At 32.7% G+C, this 16,483-nt stretch overlaps 2 protein-coding genes across 4 annotated transcripts; one reads left to right on the forward strand and one right to left on the reverse strand.

Annotated features, from left to right (window-relative positions):
- The first annotated feature begins 6,847 nt into the window (after positions 1–6,847).
- Positions 6,848–10,976, forward strand: LOC120084960 (dnaJ protein ERDJ3B). The gene is made up of 10 exons (XM_039040771.1): positions 6,848–7,194; positions 7,299–7,447; positions 7,527–7,659; positions 7,950–8,064; positions 9,197–9,313; positions 9,447–9,533; positions 9,746–9,805; positions 9,891–9,968; positions 10,423–10,494; positions 10,598–10,976. The coding sequence occupies exons 1-10, from the start codon at positions 7,124–7,126 to the stop codon at positions 10,754–10,756; spliced, it is 1,041 nt and encodes a 346-aa protein (XP_038896699.1). The 5' UTR covers positions 6,848–7,123; the 3' UTR covers positions 10,757–10,976.
- A 1,176-nt stretch (positions 10,977–12,152) lies between these two features.
- Positions 12,153–14,514, reverse strand: LOC120086569 (transcription initiation factor TFIID subunit 13-like). Of its 3 annotated transcripts, none has more exons than XM_039043287.1 (6): positions 14,395–14,514; positions 13,977–14,117; positions 13,853–13,890; positions 13,119–13,178; positions 12,958–13,032; positions 12,153–12,625 (listed from the first exon to the last, which is right to left on the reverse strand). In XM_039043287.1, the coding sequence occupies exons 2-6, from the start codon at positions 14,077–14,079 to the stop codon at positions 12,491–12,493; spliced, it is 411 nt and encodes a 136-aa protein (XP_038899215.1). In that variant the 5' UTR covers positions 14,080–14,117; positions 14,395–14,514; the 3' UTR covers positions 12,153–12,490. The 3 variants fall into 3 exon arrangements, with proteins under 3 accessions (XP_038899215.1, XP_038899217.1, XP_038899216.1); XM_039043289.1 differs by having other exon boundaries at positions 13,977–14,084; positions 14,395–14,508; XM_039043288.1 differs by having other exon boundaries at positions 13,977–14,088; positions 14,395–14,504.
- Between the last annotated feature and the right edge of the window lie 1,969 nt (positions 14,515–16,483).

Consider the following 16,483-nt stretch of genomic DNA (forward strand, 5'->3'; position numbering starts at 1 on the left):
GGAAAATTGGAAGTCAATTTTACTCGACAACCAACTTTCCTTGGACGCGGTATGTGATGCATGTTCCTAAGATGTGCGTTGATAGTCATGCGTTGATGATTATGCGTTGGAATGGATATGCGTTAATAAATGTATGCGATGACCATACGTCCTACCACAAGTTTTCTTGCGTTCATGCCAAGTATAACATGAACGCAAATTTCTCAGGTAATCCGAGGTCGAACACAGGGACTTGTAACTATATGTTTGCGGTGATTGTGCATGCAACTGTTGAATAAAAGAATGGAGGGGATATTGCTACGTTAATCCTACTCCTACTCTTATCTAATAGACAACACAATGAGAATTATGCATGAAAGGTAGAGATGCGACAAACCTTGACATGAAATAAATGTGTGGGAAAAGAGATAAAATACGGAGAAGTTTTTATTACAAAACTTAAGAGTGATTGCAAGGGCAACCCTAGTCAACGCAATCCATGCAATCATGCTACAACCATACACGACAAGTCATTTTTCAATGGAAATATGGTGCTCCTAATTCTAGGATGCATGTGTTGAACGCAAAGTATTCATAGAGCTCATTCCTAAGTCTCTACTCTTGTCCTATGCGATGATGCAAAATGCATGAAAGCAAGATGACCGCATTCAATCGTATCCTATCTCTAAGATGCATGCTATGCGTTAATAACAAATAGTGCTCATTTCTAAACGCCTATCTCTTGTATTATATGTTCTAATCTGGCTCTCCCAAGCCTAGAATCTGACCTGACCTTCCCAAGCCTACATCCTGTCCTTATACTACCCTTCTGAGTATCCCTAATGGATGAATGAAGCATACCTAATACAAGACAATCGCATAAACTTTGTTGACCTAAGATTGTTACTATCCCTAGTGAACAATGCATACCTTGCTTAATGCGTCCAACCATTTACCCTTTCAGGTAGTTGATTGTTGCTGACTTCACTCATAGACAAGCAATGCGTTAGCTCATAGACAGGCGTTGTAGTAGCTTCACACTAAGCAAATAAGGTTACTCACACACTCGGGCAACACACACCTCTCGGTGGGTTGCTACATCCTTCATATCCCTAATTCACATGACTAAGTATGCAATACCCAAGAAATTCCACTAAGTGTTGCAATGAAAGTAAAGATGCTAAGCAATAAGATGGAGTTGAAGTCGAAGGAATAGAGAAATGCATTACAAAACACATTGTATTAATTTCTTAATTCAAAATGTCATACAATACAATATAGGAAAAGAAAGGAAAAAGGAATGACCGGCTGGAAGCAAAACTTTGCTTCCAGCGGATGTACGTCAAAGCTGTCGGTGATGCCATGGATGGGTGGAGGAGCTGACTCTCTCGAGATCTAACTCCGGTCGAAGGCTACGGTCGTCACTTGAAATGGATGAAGGAGGTGAAGAACTCTCAGCCATCTTCTCATGCATTTGTCTGGATCGCAAGGAAAATCCTCGGTTGAGGGATAATCTCCGGATGATTGAATTTCAGATCTTCGGCCTCAATTTATAGAGCTTGGGTCACCGATAACATTAATTGGACTGCTCTGAGTCTGACATTCGACGCGTTAGTCCTTTCTGAACCTATGCCACTAACGGCGTGGTAGGTGAAATGTCAACATCATCTTTAGATTTTCTCGAGGTAGATGAATTGATGCGTTCATTCCACCTACCTTGCGTTGATCCCATTAGTTGCATTGTCGTGCAACTGCAATCATTCAATGACCGCATTCGCTTAATATCGCAACTCTACATGATGACCGCATTCGCTTGATGAGCGCAACTCCCATGCGATGGACGCATACGGCTGATTACCGCAACATCCATGCATTGATCGATGCATTTGCCTTTGCGATGGAGTGTTTCTTCGCATGCGGTCGTCTATGCGGTGGTCCGGTTTCCATGTTTGCGTTCATTTCCTGTATTAGCTACAAAGATAGAACATTGAATGCATAATTAACATAAAATAACAGGTTAGCTGAGATTCGTCATGCTGATCGACGCAAGCTCATATTCTTGTGAATTCCTATCATGATCGATGCATATTCTGCCTAACAACCTTCATAATTCTAAGTAAAAGGCCTAAGATTATATGCATTTCTGCATGTCATCAAGTATCAACGACGTAAATATAGAAACTAGTTATCTCGTGGTTCGGTCTTATATAAAATCTTTATATAAGACACCCCTGCTCACATGTCTCCACATGAAAGGTTAGGATCTACCATTTGTAGTAGTTCACAACACTTGCAAACCTCTACAAAGCGGGTCGTATCCGTAGTGTCACCAGGATCAGGTATCCCTCCTTAATCCTTATACTACAGACCTATTTAGGTTATTACTTAAGGCATGATCCACTTGTATATTTCATATACATGCTTAAGTTTACATACGATAACCATGGAGCTTTGTTTATTGATATGAATAAATGCCAGATAAAATAACTCTTATTTTATTCATAACAATGTGTATATTATAAACAACGAGACTCCGGGAGAATTAGGACACCAATCCTAACATGTTGGGTTGTATGTCCTAAAACTTATAGTTTGTAATGTTAAACATTTTCTATTATCAATAAAGATGTTGTTCGACATTTATTCAATAAAGTTGTTATTGAATTTGTAAATTGTACTTATAAAGACTAAATCCAATAAAAATAAGATCCATGGCTATTATATGAATACTTGAACTTTATGTGGAGACATAAAGATGGATCGAGTTCGAGTAAATAGCCAAAACGATCTATAGTATATGAATAAGGTTGGGTACCTTATTCTGGTAACACTATCGGATGCAGCCCACTCTGTAGTTGTTACAATTTGTTGTAAAGTGCTACAGACGAAGTGATCATGATTCGTTTATGTATTGACATGAGGAGTGAGGACGTCCTATGCAATGAGTTTGCGTAAGATCGGACCAAGAAATAAGTCACTCTCATTTTATAATGTTGTTTACTGTTTAAGACTGACTATTTCGCTTAGATGACCTAGGTAACTTGATCTTAATCCTGAGCTAACTATGAACTCTTGTTTATTCGAGATTATCCTTAGATTTGCATACATGAGGGTTGGCTCAACATTGCCGGCTCAATAAACCTCCCATTTCAGGGGTAAGATTGGGTAGATAGCTGGGGACATAAGGTGTAAGATAGAATTCACGCCTACTCGATTTAAGGATAGAAAGAAGGTTGTTCTTTTAAGTGCTGAATTTAGATCTTGAACAAGGGGGCCCACCCTCTCATTGGTCCGAGAGGGATCCACTTTATTGATTGGATCACAAACTAATTGTTCATTAGAGGATCAATGAAACTTAAGGAATAAGATGTAATTTTGGGGGTAGAACAACATTTTTCCAAACCGTTATTACGAAAAACCTGTGAAGGATCGACTTACTGATTATGGTTAAATCAAGTGGATACAAATATATCTACAGCGAGAAAAGTGCAACTATCGAGCTATAGTGGTGTGACTCAGTAGTTAACGAATATTGATTAATTCAGACTAAAGAGTTTTAGCCAAGTAATCTGAAATCATTGGAGCTCATGATTTGTAGGTCCATAAGGTCCCTCTACTAGCTCATAAAACTTGAACACCTTGGATAAGTAAATTGAGTGAATTTGGAATGAATTCAATTTGAAAATGTTCAAGTTGAATTTAGGATTTCAATTTGAAGTGTTCAAATTGCAAATTAGGATTTGAATTTGAATTCTTCAATTTCAACTTAGGGTTTGTATAATTATATTCGATATAGTTAACATTTAACTTATCGAAATTAAACGAAATTGGATAAATTATATATTAATATTTGTAACATGAATAGGATTGATGTTTAAAATTAGGTGTATGATTAATTTAATATTTGATATTAAATTATTATTTAGTTAATTAAATTTGTTTAGTTAATTATAATCAAATTAATTTTCATTTTTATTTCAATTTCAAAAATTGAAATATTGTTTTTTATTTTAGTTAATTTTGAATTAATTAAAATTAAGAATGAAAAATGGAAATTGAATCATTAGTAGTGAAACCCAATCTTTTATGAAGTAGGAGGTCACCTTGCCCACTTCATCTTATCCATTTGAAGTGGCATCAGCAGTCTCCATTAGTGCCTGCATGAAGAAGAAGAATAAAACTTTTCAATTTTGCTGATTGAAGAAGAATTTTTTAGCTGCTGGAAATAGTTTGCTACAGAAATTGTTCTTCATCTGAAAAACCCACACCATTCCCTTCACAAATTCACTTCAATCTTGAGTTCCACCACTCAAATTTAAGGCTAAAGCTAGTAGAGAAGATCTCTTGGTGGTTCACTGTAGATTTGGAGCTGAAGTTTTGTGAGAGTAGCTTGGATTGGAGGAATTCTTCAAAGGTATGTTTGTTTTGAAACCCTCTTATGTAAAATATGTTTTGCATGCTTTTAGAACTCAAATTAAATATAATTAAAGTACTTATTGATTTTGTTTGCTTTCGTTGCATGATTATACATTCCATCACCATCCCTGTTGTTTTTTTTAGATATATGTTAATTATATATAATTATATAAATATTTGTAATTAATATATTTTTAGGGTGTATATATATAATACCCTCCTTGTCCCCACCCGTCCCCGACCAGGGACCTGTTTAGAATCTCCAGTTTGACCCCCCATCCCCAGTCAAATCGGGGATTTAGGGCAGGGATCTGACCCCGTGGGGATTTTTGCTGACCCTATTATGGAATGTTCATATATTGTGTATTTGTGGTTCTAGAATGTTTAGGTAGAGTGTATTTGTGGTATTCGAGTTGTTTCTAAGCAGTGTATCATTGCATTATCTTTTGTACTTAAAATATTTGGGTTGGTTTAGGTTAGTTGGGTCATTTATTTAAATTTCTAGTACGTAAAAAATTGATTTATTTATTTTTTATTTATATATTGAATTAAGAATAAAAACCCAATTTCAATTTATTTAATGAAAACTTTTTTTTACAAAGTGGTAAAAAAACCTATTTTTATGAGTTATTGGAGAATAAATTATCAATAAAATAATGAAATTAAATAAAACTAAAATAAATATATGTACATGTAATTGTATAAAAGAATAAACATTTTGAAGTTAATAATAAGTTCGGATTATTTTAGGTGAACCCATGAACCGACCTGACCCATAAAATTTTTATTTATTTGAACCCAATCGGGTTGAATCAACCAAAACCACACGGGTTTGATTTGATTGATCGGTTTTTTCAGGTCATCGAATTTTTTAAACACCCATACCTCTTACCCACATCTCAATTTTTATAATTGTTTTGCAAGCACATTTCAATTACTAGTCAATTTAAAAAAAAAAAAGATCATAAAAGTGCCTTAAAAAATTACTTGATACAGAAATTGAAAATATTGAAGCTGACCCAAATATAAATCAGCTAGTTTAGATATATATGATCGACTTAATATGTTTGAGGTTCAAACTCAAACCACGTACAAAGTTAAACTGAAAAAAACATTTGAAAATAAAACGCAAAAGGAAAAAAAATGTAATAATATTTTTGTTTATAAACTATAATTTCAAAACGAAAAGTAAAAAATGAAATGATTATTAAATAATTAATTTAAAAAGTTAGATTAAAATATTATTTTGATCATACTTGAGAGTTTGTTTAATTTTAGCCATTGTGTTTTCAATCAATTATAAATTTAATCTCTACCGCTTGTTTATTATTGTTAATTTTTTCAAATTTTTTTATTACATATTAATATTTTCAATAAAAAAAATTATTTACATAAAAATTATTATTATTAAATTTATTTTAATAAAAAATAATTTTGAAAAATTAAATTTAAGATTTATCGCATGGAGATGATTAAACATTTTAAAATACAAAAATGCACAAATAGAATGGTAAGTTAAATATGGTTTAAAATAATAATTTTAACAAAATTTTTTAAGGAAATTTGTCGAAAATAATACGTTTAAGTTTTTACCTTATAAAACTAGCATTTTTTTGAAAACTCATAAAAATAGTTTTTCTCGATCCATCTCGGACGAAATCAACCACGAGATTTTAGTTTTTTTTTTTAAAGAAACAATGTTTTCCAACATATTGATTGTTTTGGACTTCTTTGGTCCACTTGCCAGATTATACATCGAGATTATTCTATATATTTGAACATTCTCAATGAAATTTCGAGCATAATTAACACCAAGATTCTATATATTGAGCTTTTGGTAAAATCTCGAATATAATTAATATTGGAATTCATATATTGGAGCTTTCTGGGTAGAATCTAGAACAAAATTAGCATTGGTATGTATCCCAAATCTTACCAAAATTTTCGAAAATTTTTATCTTTCACAAAATTAAAAAATGTTGAATCAATTTGGAAAATGATAATTGGAAAACCATTTGACATTTTAGAAATTCATATAATTATCTAAAAAAAAATTATGTTAAAGATTTGAAAAATTACGTAATAATTTAATCAAATTTGGAGAAAATAAAATTTGAGAAGATTACATGTTATGTTATTGGGCGAAATATACAAGAAAATCCAAAATAACTAATTCTCGATGATCGCGAGTTCGATTTCGAAAAATTATTTTTACGAATTTTAAAAAAAAGTACTAAGTTTGTAAAATAAAAATCTAAATGTGCTATTTATGATAATTTTTTTTTTAAAATTGAGTTTACATTTTCATATGATCAGCAAAAGAACACAATATTCTTCCCCATAGAGCAGGGCAAAAGTAAAGTCTTACGTGGCAAAATATGATTGGCCGAGATTCATCAGGCTCGCATTTGATTGGTCCTTTCGTAAGAAGAACACGTCGCCGAGCGTAGTGAGCGGGCAAAGTCCTTCATTTGCTTCACCATATTTTTGTTTCCGTGGAATCAATTCGACGACCAAATTCAGGCGACGACTCCGGTCCTGAATTCTACACCCGAATTTTCGTAGAGAAGAAGAAAGATTCAGAGAGAAAAGAAGCAATTTCGTTTAATCTTCTTGAAAAACCCAGTAATGTGCTTTATTGATCTGTGATCGAATCGGCAAACTCTTATCAGAGAGATCCAATCCGATTCCCCCTTTGTGTTTCTTCCACCATTCCTCACTTTCCCACATGGCGCACCGAGGAACGAAGCTCCTCTTCGTTGTTTGTGCCCTCTGCTACGTTCTTTCGGCCGTTGCTGGGTATTATCGTTGAATGACCATACATTCTCTCTGTAGCTTCACTGCAATGGCTATTTCATCTCACCCTTTTTTGCTGATTTTTTTTTCTTGTTTTTGGTAATCAGGAAGAGCTATTACGATATACTACAAGTGCCGAAGGGTGCGTCGGACGACCAGATCAAAAGGGCTTATAGGAAGCTTGCTTTGAAGTACCATCCTGATAAGAATCAGGGAAACGAGGAAGCGAATAAACGATTTGCGGAGATTAACAATGGTAATCTTGCTCCTTAATTTTCAAGATTGTAACATTATTTGTCAGCTTCCGGATTTATTAATTTAGGTGTATGATTTAGCTTATGAGGTTCTATCCGATGGGGAGAAGAGGAACATTTATGATAGGTACGGAGAGGAGGGTCTGAAACAGCATGCTGCAAGTGGAGGTAGAGGTGGAGGGATGGGAATGAACATTCAGGATATTTTTAGCCAGTAAGTGAATTTCTTATTGCAATATTCGGGATACAATCGTTACAGCTTTTAGTATTTATATTATTATTAATGAAGCGCATTGTTGGTAACTGGTGTAAGCTGTATTATAACAAGCATACCACTATGGTGATTTAGTTACGATCTTCCGATCTATAATTTATCTAGTTTAGTTTAGATATGCACTTCCATTTTTGTGTGCTTGTTTTTGATCATTGGGAGTTGTGTAATAATTTGAATTTCAATTTGAGAATTTGTGTGACTACCGAGTATTGACATTGTAAAATTTGAAGGTTTTTTGGCGGAGGAGGTGGTATGGAAGAGGAAGAGAAAATTCCAAAAGGTGACGACGTAATTGTGGAATTGGATGCGTCATTAGAAGATCTCTACATGGGTGGTTCATTGAAGGTAAGACATTTTCCTATTGCATTTTACATAACTGTTCAATATTTCCTGGGGTACGACTTGGTTTAATTGTATTTTTGCATAAAAGCCCGGTCTCTAATCAACGAGAAAGAAGAATGGTGTAAGGGGAGGAAGAGATAACCTAAAAATATAGCCAAAGGAGTCACAGTAACTCCCCTAGTGGCTATAATGTCAAAGGAGTTCTTATCCTCAGAAAGTTCAATTATGTTCTATGGATTCTTTCTGTTAGAAGGCTTCATATCCATTTTGATTTCAGAAGAAACATTGTTATCCACACCTTTCTTCCCACTAGTGTGCATTTCTAAACATGATATTGATAGAATGGATCTCCTTTCACTAAGTTGCATTTTCACTCTAAAGCATTGGGGTAGAAATATTGGCATTTCAGAATGGGTTGGGTTCAAATATCTTGAAGGGCTTGCATTTCTCTTTGTTTTGTTTTATGTGGCCATTACTTCAGCGATAAATCAAAGACTATGCTTAATGCCTTAGAGCCATTTTTATGGTAAGTGTGGTTGGAGAAGAAAAATATCAGGGTTTCTTAGGAGAGAAAAGGGATGTAGGACTTATGTGATGAGAATTGTGTTTTCTTATTCTTTGGGCCATTTGCAATTATATTTCCTTGATTTTGTATCTATCAGAGAGGACTGTTGTCATTCCTTGGACATGAACTTTCTGCCTTGTAATTTCAGTTGATTATGAAATTGTGTCTTGTTGAAAAAATGTCTTGTTTTAAACTATTTTCATAACTGTGCTTCAAATTAAGTCTTTGTGTCGCCTGTTTACCATTTAAACCTTGGCTCCTCTCCTATCCCAAAGTTACCAATACCTACCAAATGTGGCTTTGGTCTCTTTCATATTTTCCTCGAAACAGATTTGATCCACCGAATCTGTTTCTTCTTTTTCAATTCCAATTTTTATAATTGATGGCCAACACTCTTCTGCATCTTCATTCTACCATTCTAATGGTGACATCCCATATATATATATATATTATTTCATAACTGTTTAGAGCTTTCTCCTGGTGTAGATTGTATTTTTCTTCTGATGTCTACTTCACCAAGTTTTTAGATTGGCAACTTTTCTAATTGCCGTTATCAACATCGGATTCCAGGTATGGAGGGAGAAGAACATATTAAAGACAGCACCTGGTAAGAGGCGGTGTAATTGTAGGAACGAAGTCTATCACAAGCAGATTGGCCCTGGAATGTACCAACAGATGACAGAACAAGTACGTACTTTGTTTAACTACATTTCTTATAAAGAAGACAACACTTATTTACAGATTTAATGTTTTCTTGCACTCAACATATTTTGGTGATTGGTGATTTGGAGTTTATTTGTACTTTCTTTTACTCTTTCAGGTCTGTGAGCAATGCCCCAATGTTAAATTTGAAAGAGAAGGATATTTTATTACTGTTGATATTGAGAAAGGCATGCAAGATGGCCAAGTAAGAAACTTAAATTTTCATCTAGATTGTTTGATAGAGTGTATGCTGATGATGTCATACTAGAGACAGAATGCTACAAATAAGTTGTTTCAAGTTATAATGTTTTCTAAAGAATCGTTAAATTAGAGACATTGTAGTGACGGGAGTTTTTCAAGTGAATTATATATGTGACTATCACCTTTAATAACAAAAGAATTTTTTGGTGTTGGCAGGAGGTCACTTTCTATGAAGATGGTGAGCCAATGATAGATGGAGAAGCTGGAGATCTTAGAGTTAGTGCTTTTCCTATTATTTATCTTGTTCTTTTGTGATTATATTTGCTAAAAGTTTTGAAAATCATTACTTTATGTTTAACAGTTCCGCATCCGCACTGCACCACACGACGTTTTCCGAAGGGAAGGCAATGACTTGCATGCTACTGTCACCATCACCCTGGTAACTGAAATTATAGGATAATAACTCAATTTACTGTTGTTAATAGTGTCTCCGTGCATCACTTGATTTTCATCAACTAACTGATGTGACTATTTGCCTTAGTGAACTGCTTTGAGCTGTTGATCATGCACGTCAGTTTTTGATTTCATGGGTGAACTTTTGTTTGGTGGTTTACTTTTGGTTTTAATTTATAATAGTTTTATAAGCTTTTTAAACTTCCACCAATTACGTGGACGCTTGCTGCTGAGTATGGTTCTCAGGACCTGGATACGCGTTTTTACAAATCAAAATGTCAATCTTTTTAAGATGGTTTATCATTTAGGATGCCCGTGCTCTGACTTCTTTTTTTGCTGAATTTTCACCTCATTTGGCATCCATCAACCAGTCTAGTTAGCTTTCCTTGGCATCTTTTTGAATCTCAAGGTAAATATATTGAACCATTTCAACTTATCAGGTACAAGCCCTTGTCGGTTTCGAGAAAAGTCTCAAACACCTGGATGAACATTTAGTGCAAATTGGAACAAAGGTGAGCCAGACTATTTATACCATTTTTTGCATACATCAAGTCCTTGTAGATCAATACATCTAACAATAACTTCTGTTACTGTGATTATTATTATTATTATTAGGGAATTACAAAACCCAAGGAAGTAAGGAAGTTCAAAGGAGAAGGCATGCCATTGCATTTTAGCACAAAGAAAGGGGATCTTTATGTCACATATGAGGTCTTATTTCCCACATCATTAACAGAGGATCAGAAGACAAGTATCCAGAAAATTCTGGGTTAGTTAGTAGTTTATATAGATTTTGCATTTCCCCCCTTTTTTGTTTGTGCTCAAAGATGTATACCCATTGTAGTAGGCTGTAGCATGTGAAGGATCATTACAAAAATTTGGTGTCTCTGAGCCCTGCAGAGGTTTTGATTGATTTATTTAACAATGTTATCTATGATCTTTGATATTGGTAACTGATGCTTCTTTTAGGTATATTTTAGGAACTCATTTTTAAGTTGAAGATCCATCCCCCCCCAAACAGAGGATTTGATTTTTTATTTTGTCGACATAATCTGTTTGTGGAATGGGTCTCATCTCACATTTATCTTGGTTACTGGTAACCTAATTCAATTCTACTTTGTAACTTTTGGTTATTCCAAAATGACTTCAATAAAGTGTATTAAGGTAAAAAATATATATATATATTTTTCAAAAAAGTCATTTAAATTTTTTTGACAAAAAGGTTTAAAATACACTTATTTCAAAAGCTATTTTGATTACCAAATATTTATTTTTTCCACTTTTCAGAATACTCCCAAATTCCTAGTCATGTCAACTAATATAGTGAAAAGAAATTATCTTTAAATTGTTAAACTACTATTCACCAATTAAAATTATGTCACAAAGTTGAGTTATCAAAAATACTTTTGAATTATGAGATGAATGATATCTCAATTTTAAATTTTTTTTATTTTAACTCTTAACTAATCGATTACGATAAATTGGAAGTTTGAATTTTTTTTTAATTAAAAAAAATTAAAATTACATTTAAAAGGCTAAATGAGCAAATTTTTGGATATCTTTTGTATCTAAACCAAAAAATTGTCACTCTTTAAAATCACATCGAAGATAACTTATCTTATAGTACACATAGATAATAGTTATACCTAACTAAATAAGTATAGTTCGATGTACCATCATGAACAAGTCCACGTGGAAAAAATGAACATCTTAAATGACCTTTTAAGAATACAATGTGAAAAACAAACTACCTCAAAAAATAAAAATATACTATATTTCAATGCAAAGAAAAATGTTGATTATATTACAAATTTGGTACATAAACTCTGAAGCTTGTGACTATTTGATTCTTGAACTTTTAAAATGATAAGATCAATAGATTTTAAACATTTTGAATGTATAAAAAATCTATTAGACAAAAATTTGAAAGTTGGAAATTTATTAGACACTCTTGAAGGTTTATGAACCAAATAAACACAAGGTTCATAGAGAGAACTTATAATTCAACCGAAAACATAAAAATCATCTATTTGATGGCTCTCTAAACAAAAGTTTTAAGAAATAATCAGATCTAATTTCAACTAGATGGCCACATAAGTTGTCTGCCCTAAGATAGAACACTAGTAAGAAAATCTAACAAATTGAATGTACCTAAATCAGAAGCAAAGTCTAGAAACGTTTAAGAGAGGTATTTATTTCATTAATTCCAAAAGGAGTGTGTGTACAATAGGGAAGCCTCCACCTCTATAAGTACAATAGGGCTAAGAGGAAGGGAATTAATGTACATTAATTGCCATGAAGCAAAAAAAAAAAAAACAAAATAACCCATATCAAGCTAATTGCTCTATTTTCCCCTGTCTACCATGGAGCCTTTGAGCTACAGGAAAAGGTTGACAAAGACAGAGTTCAAAGACCTGTTGGTTGACTTTTAACATGACAAGAAACCATATTGGGACGAACTTTGTCTCTACAGCAACAAATGACCTCCAAAATATCTTCTTCCTACGATCACTGATCCATCTTGTCTTCCTCTTCAAAAGCCTTTTTCAGCTTATCTTCATCTATCTCAAAAGCTCTCCTTGCCTGTTTCAGCTCTTCGTTCATTGACAATAGTTCAGTAGAGCGGTTCAGTTTGCGTGGATCCTAAATTGTAGAAAATCATATAGGTTAAGAAGTTTTAATATCTAACGTTAGTTAAATAATTGCAGCCAAGGGTGCCTGAGGCACCTAATTTTAGATCAAAACAATGAAGCTAATCTGTTTATGTAATCAGCAAACCCCAGAAAGCACACTCGGAATGAAGTTCTATAGCAAAAGCTGGTACACAAGAAATGTATGCTTACAAAATGCAGGTATGAAAATTTTAATATGTAGTTTCTTAAGATAAAGGATGCCATGTTGCATAGCCAAATAATGAGAGAACTTAAGTTCATTCATTAATATGGAAACATACAGAAAGAAACTATGTAATGTACCTTGCGTATTAAATACAAAAAGTCTTCCACAGATAGTTTTCCCCTCTTCGATCCAATTTCCTGGGCTTTATACACCTAAAAAGAATATATATTTCAGATAATCCTAACTATACAACATTGGTTTAGCAAGGGATACTTAATAATTGCACAGAAATTCTTACCAGCTCAGTGATGTATTCCACAACTATGTCCTCCATAAGTGCTACAGACTCTGGAAGGGGCTGTAATGCACAAAATAGAAACTCATGAATAGGTATTTTTATTCATAAATGAAGATAACAACACAGACTGGAATTTTTCCTTGCTCTCATTGTACTTCTGATCTGCTAAGAACTTATGACTAAAGAGAGAGGCAGCCAATAAAATTCTTATCATGGCTCTTAATTAACATTAAGACGCTTAAAACCCATCCATTATACAGAGCTTCAGGATTTCAAGACCGTAATTCTATTCTTTGTCATTCAGGGGATGGAAGGAAGCTTGAGCTCAATTTCAGAATACAAGGAATATTGATTAGTTCTTTCCAATTTTCTTCAGGCAGGTATGCATTTTACTGAGGGGACGGGGCAGCAACTTGCATCAGAAATTAACATATCAGAAATCATGGAGATGTCTGTTCCTATGATGAGTTTATGGGATCAAAGATCTTTGCACTGATCATTGCAAATGTCTTCAAAGAATCTCTTAGACTCCCGAGCAGAGCTAAACGATCAAAATTTTATCTACTAGACTTTACTCACTTTCTGTGCTCTACAGAAGATTTCAACCAAATATATAAGGCCATGGAAGATGAAGATCAGAAAGAAAATTTCACGTTTGAATTTCCATGGAAACATACATAAGCATCCTTTCAATAGAAGTTAAAACAAAAGTACTATATGAGAATTTCACTTACATTAGGGTCATCTCCAAAACCATACATCATATGCTGCACTGAAAAGAGAGAGGATCACACAATTAGACTTAACATACAAACTTGGGATGAAGAAGAAAAAAGGAAGAAAAGGGAAAACAGTTACATTCTTTCTGAAAAACCCCTCTTTTGCGCTTAAAAGAGGTTTCAGAGGGCTGAGACGATCCAGTTCTTTGCTTTGAGGACGACCCAGCAGATGGATTGTTCATCTTCACTAACTTCCCACAATAATTAAGAAGAAAACAATCTAAACGTGAAGGTAAAATAATCAAATTAAACAATATCAAACATCTATAATCATCGAACCACTAAATTGAAACATTCCCAAAAAGGGAACCCTAATGAAAAGTTACAATATCAAGCAAGCATTGAAACAGAAAGGGGGAGTTTCAAAGTGGAGCCTCAGAAAAGTGAAGTAAATTTGAGCTGAGTCCAATTAATTAATTTATGGATAAAATACACGCCAAAGAAGAGAAAATAACAGAAGTACTTAGAAATAGCTAAGAATTGGCCATGATTCTCACCGGAGATGGAGAATCGGAGCCACCGCAGGAGAATCGCCGGAGCTTACAGTATTCTTCCGCAAAGGGGTCTGCTTAGAAAGAAAGGACGAGTTTGGTTTATTGTTGTTATTGTTATTTTATTATTATTATTATTTTTGAAAAAGAAATATTATATCAATTATCAAGGTTAAAAAATACTTTATAGTTTTTATACTTTAAAATTTATAACAATTTAGTCTTTAAAAAAAAAATAATCATGATGTCAAATTCTATTATTTTATGATTTGAACTTTGTATTTAACAAAAAAAAAAAATATTAAGTCTCTAATTAGTTTATTGATTTTTTAATAAAAAATTCATTAAATATTCACACTGATTTCTACTATAGGAACCCAATTGTTATAAATTTGAAATTACAATGACTAAATTATTACATATTAAAATTTAATAAGTAAACGGTTATAAAATTGAAAATATAAAAATTAAAATTGTTGCAAACAAAAGTTTAGAGATTGAATTATTGAAAATTTAGGGACTAAAGTAATTTTTAACTTTATATCAATTTTGATATCAAACTTTTCACATTTATCGCATTCTAGTCTAAATTAGTTTTGTATTACAATATTAACCTTAGACTTTAAATATTTTGTTAATCAGATTATCTGATAAATATTCCTATGAAAGATGGTTAAAAAAATGTTTTCTCATATATATTTAACGAATTATAAAATATATTAATGGTATTAAATTGATAATATTAAAAAAAAATTGAAATTGGAGTTTTTTTTTTGGGGTTGAAATTGGTTAATTCTGAAAAGTTTGCTCAATAATTAATTTGTACTGATCATAATTAATTTTGTATAAAACATAGAATTATACGAGTTTATGGAGGCTTTTACAATTTTTTTTTTTTTTTTTTTTTTTTTTTTAAAAAAAAATAGTGGGTTAATTGGTAAATTTCGATTATTGGGTAGAAGTTGTAAGTTTGTAACACTTGTGCCTTTTTTTTCTTTTCCCATTTTTCCCCTTTCTCCTTAAAAATACTTTTCATTTCTAAACTTTTGTGTAAGTAACAATTTAATCCTTAAATTTTGGTCTTAACGATTTAGTCCCTGTATTTTCAATTTTAACAATTTAGTCTCTGAACTTTAGTATGTAACAATTTAGTTCTTATACTTTCAAATTTGTTGAGGGTTGGCTCAACAGCGCTGACTCAATAAGCTTCCCATTTCAGGGATAAGACAGGGTAGATAGTTGGGAACATAGGGTGCAAGATGGAATTCACTCATACCTGCTTTCAGGGATAGTAGAGAGGTTGTTCCCTTAAGTGCTGACTTTGGGTCTTGAACAAGGGGTCCCACCCTTTCATTGACCCGAGAAGGATATGGCTTGTTGATTGGATCACAAACAAATTGTTCATTAGAGGATCATTAGAACTTAAAGAACAAAAGGTAATCTCAGGGGTAAAATAGCTATTGACCATGCCGTTATTACGCACAACCTTTGAAAGGTTAACATACTAATCATGGTTATATCAAGTGGACACAATATATCTACAGTGATGGGAGTGCAACTACTGGGCTTTAGTGGAGTGACTCGATAGTTAATGAATGAGGGTCAATTCAGTGTAAAGAGTTTAGCCAATTAATCTTGGATCGTTGGAGCCCATGATTTGTAGGTCCATTAGGTCCACCTACTAGCTCACAAATGGAATAAGCGATAGAATAACGTGATAAGTTAATTTGAATCATTCAAATTTGAATTAAGGGAATTAGTAATTATATGTGATATAATTACATGTTTAATTATGGAATTAAATGAAATTCAAGAATCGATTAATATTTAAATAAGATCTAAATATTAATTTTATGAATAAGGATCCATGGTGATGAAATTGGTGATATGTTAATTTAATATTTGATATTAAATTAATAGAATTAATTAAATTATTTATTATTAATTTTATTAGAAAATTAATTATTGAATTAATTTTTGTAAAGTTAATAAATTTTTTAGTTTTAATCAAAAGAATTAAAATTGAAAAATATTTTTTGATTTTGAAAATTGGTTTCAAAATGAAAAAAGAAAGAAAGAAAGAAAGAAATTAAAA

The sequence above is a fragment of the Benincasa hispida genome, chromosome 9 (genome assembly GCF_009727055.1).
Source record: "Benincasa hispida cultivar B227 chromosome 9, ASM972705v1, whole genome shotgun sequence".
In the NCBI taxonomy this organism is placed as follows: domain Eukaryota; kingdom Viridiplantae; phylum Streptophyta; class Magnoliopsida; order Cucurbitales; family Cucurbitaceae; genus Benincasa; species Benincasa hispida.